This window comes from Procambarus clarkii, chromosome 92, assembly GCF_040958095.1.
Source record: "Procambarus clarkii isolate CNS0578487 chromosome 92, FALCON_Pclarkii_2.0, whole genome shotgun sequence".
Lineage (NCBI taxonomy): Eukaryota > Metazoa > Arthropoda > Malacostraca > Decapoda > Cambaridae > Procambarus > Procambarus clarkii.
In genome coordinates this window covers 7,542,647-7,545,491 of record NC_091241.1, presented here as the reverse complement: position 1 = coordinate 7,545,491, position 2,845 = coordinate 7,542,647, and the positions used below count along the sequence as shown (strand labels likewise).

The following is a 2,845-nucleotide window of genomic DNA, read 5'->3' as shown; positions in this document are numbered from 1 at the left end:
GCTTGTGAAGCCTCAGGTTAGGCTTCACAGATTAGGTTGTGAAATCCCTGGTTATAGGCTTCCTTGGAAGCCTCACGAACCCCCAAGAGGATTCAGTGGAATCCCAGGTTTCAATGCTTTTTGGACCATGTCGTAGAGTAGTGGTCTACGGTGTGTGCTTGGGAGTACCCAGAACGTAGGTTCGAATCCTCCTTATTGGTCCTGTTGATTGTTTCGCATTTTATATTGATCCCAACGAGTCAATTTATACTGATCCATGCGAGACAGCTCATATTAACTCACATGAGCTAGTTAATATTGACCCATAAGGGGCAGCTTATATTGTCCCATAAGGGGCAGCTTATATTGTACCCATAAGGGGCAGCTTATATTGACCCATAAGGGACAGCTTATATTGACCCATAAGGGGCAGCTTATATTGACCCATAAGGGGCAGCTTATATTGACCCATAAGGGGCAGCTTATAATGACCCATAAGGGGCAGCTTATATTGTCCCATAAGGGGCAGCTTATATTGACCCATAAGGGGCAGTTTATATTGACCCATAAGGGGCAGCTTATATTGACCCATACGGGGCAGCTTATATTGACCCATAAGGGGCAGCTTATAATGACCCATAAGGGGCAGCTTATATTGTCCCATAAGGGGCAGCTTATATTGTCCCATAAGGGGCAGCATATATGTTGACCCATAAGGGGCAGTTTATATTGACCCATAAGGGGCAGCTTATATTGACCCATAAGGGGCAGCTTATATTGACCCATAAGGGGCAGTTTATATTGACCCATAAGGGGCAGCTTATATTGTCCCATAAGGGGCAGCTAATATTGACCCATAAGGGGCAGCTTATATCGACCCATAAGGGGTAGCTTATATTGACCCATAAGGGGCAGCTTATACTGCCCTATATGCAACAGTTTATATTGACATATAATACAGTTTATATTAACCTATAGGAGACAGTTCATACTGTCATATATGACCTAGTTTATATTGATCCATATGAGACAGTTTTAATTAACATATGTAGAATAGTTTGTTTACATGGGCTTATGTGTCGTAATGAGACGATGATATGCAAATTTGTGACTGAAATCTCGTCTCACGCTTAAACGTCGCAAATTTTACGTAATCGACCACTCCGTTAAAAATGCGGCGATTTAAGTCAACAACACCGTAATAAAAACCCGCACTTAGGTATTTTGTGTATTTCAGGTATTTTAGGTAAAGATATACACACCAAGTCTATATACACCACCTGACAGCTGGTGGACAGGTTCCTCTCAGCTGAGAGGGTTGGGGGGGGGGCTTCGATCCCCGGTGGAGGCGGAAACAAATGGGCAGAGTTTCTTTCACCCTGATGCAACTGTTCACCTAGCTTTAAAATAAGTACCAGGGAGTTAGACAGCTGTTACGGGCTGCTTCCTGGGTATGTATGTAACAAAAATGAGGCCTGGTCTAGGACCGGGCCGCGGAGACGCTAAAGCCCCGAAATCATCTCAAGATAACCTCAAGATAACCACTGGGCTGGACTTTTCACAAGAGAATTACACTGTAGACGATGGGCAGGGAGGAGGGGGGGGGGCCTACACTATTCGCTGGATAGCAACACCTTCAAATTCCAAGATAATGGTTATCAAATAATACCACAGCCGAAGCCGTCTTAAAGTAACAAATATCATGATATTTTCTCAAAGATATACACAGGAAATACACCTTTTGTCAGAGCCACAAGGAATCCGCACACCACTGAGCCTCGTGTGACGAGTAAGGGCGCTGCTAATGTTAAAAATAACTACTTATTATCCTGCAGTATTAGACAATTTGGTCTTGAAAATCATCACCCATTAAACCGTGTCTCTCAGGGAGTTAGATATCCTGAATTAGTTGTTGAGTTCGAAATTGTTAGTTAGGGGGGGATTAAATTATCACCTGCTGTTCGAAACTGACATGTATTCACAATTTCAATTTTTTTTTATGGGGGGGAGGGGGAGGGGATTACCCTAAGTGTCCGGCAATGAGGAGAGATTACTAGTTATTAGTGAGTGTTACATAATCGTTCACAATCGTCACCCGCGAGTACGCCTCAATATAACAAGTTGATTGTGTTCGCCACCCCTGATTGAACACAATCACCTACTACAGTAAAATACTAATTCCCCAAGATATATATATATATATATATATATATATATATATATATATATATATATATATATGCGAAAAATCCACAGAGAAATGTGAAAGGAAGTGAATGTTTCGGCCTGATTAAAGCCGCTGTCAACACCAAACTCAAGTGTTGGTGTTGACAGCGGCTTTAATCAGGCCGAAACGTTCACTTCCTTTCACATTTCTCTGTGGATTTTTCGCATATATATATATATATATATATATATATATATATATATATATATATATATATATATATATATATATATATATATATATATTAAATATGACCGAAAAAGTAAGATTAATAATTCTAACACGAATTTTCACAATCTTTCGTACATTTCTTTTCACTGTTGGAGGTAAATCAAAAATCAATTCTCCAAAATTCATTTTTATTTTGGAGAATTGATTTTTGATTTACCTCCAACAGTGAAAAGAAATGTACGAAAGATTGAGAAAATTCGTGTTAGAATTATTAATCTTACTTTTTCGGTCATATTTAATAATATATGTCTACAGGAAAGACTGCTACCAAAATATACTAATATATATATATATATATATATATATATATATATATATATATATATATATATATATATATATATATATATATATATATATATTTATTTATTTATTGCTAGGCGAACAAAAGCATCAGAGATGAAAGAA

The 2,845-nt window shown here is 38.3% G+C and overlaps 1 protein-coding gene across 1 annotated transcript; it reads right to left on the bottom strand.

The window, feature by feature from the left end:
* Window positions 1-340: 340 nt before the first annotated feature.
* LOC138359644 (small proline-rich protein 3-like) lies at window positions 341-667 on the bottom strand. The gene has a single exon (XM_069319054.1). It carries the CDS (start codon window positions 665-667, stop codon window positions 341-343), a length of 327 nt encoding a protein of 108 aa, XP_069175155.1.
* Between the last annotated feature and the right edge of the window lie 2,178 nt (window positions 668-2,845).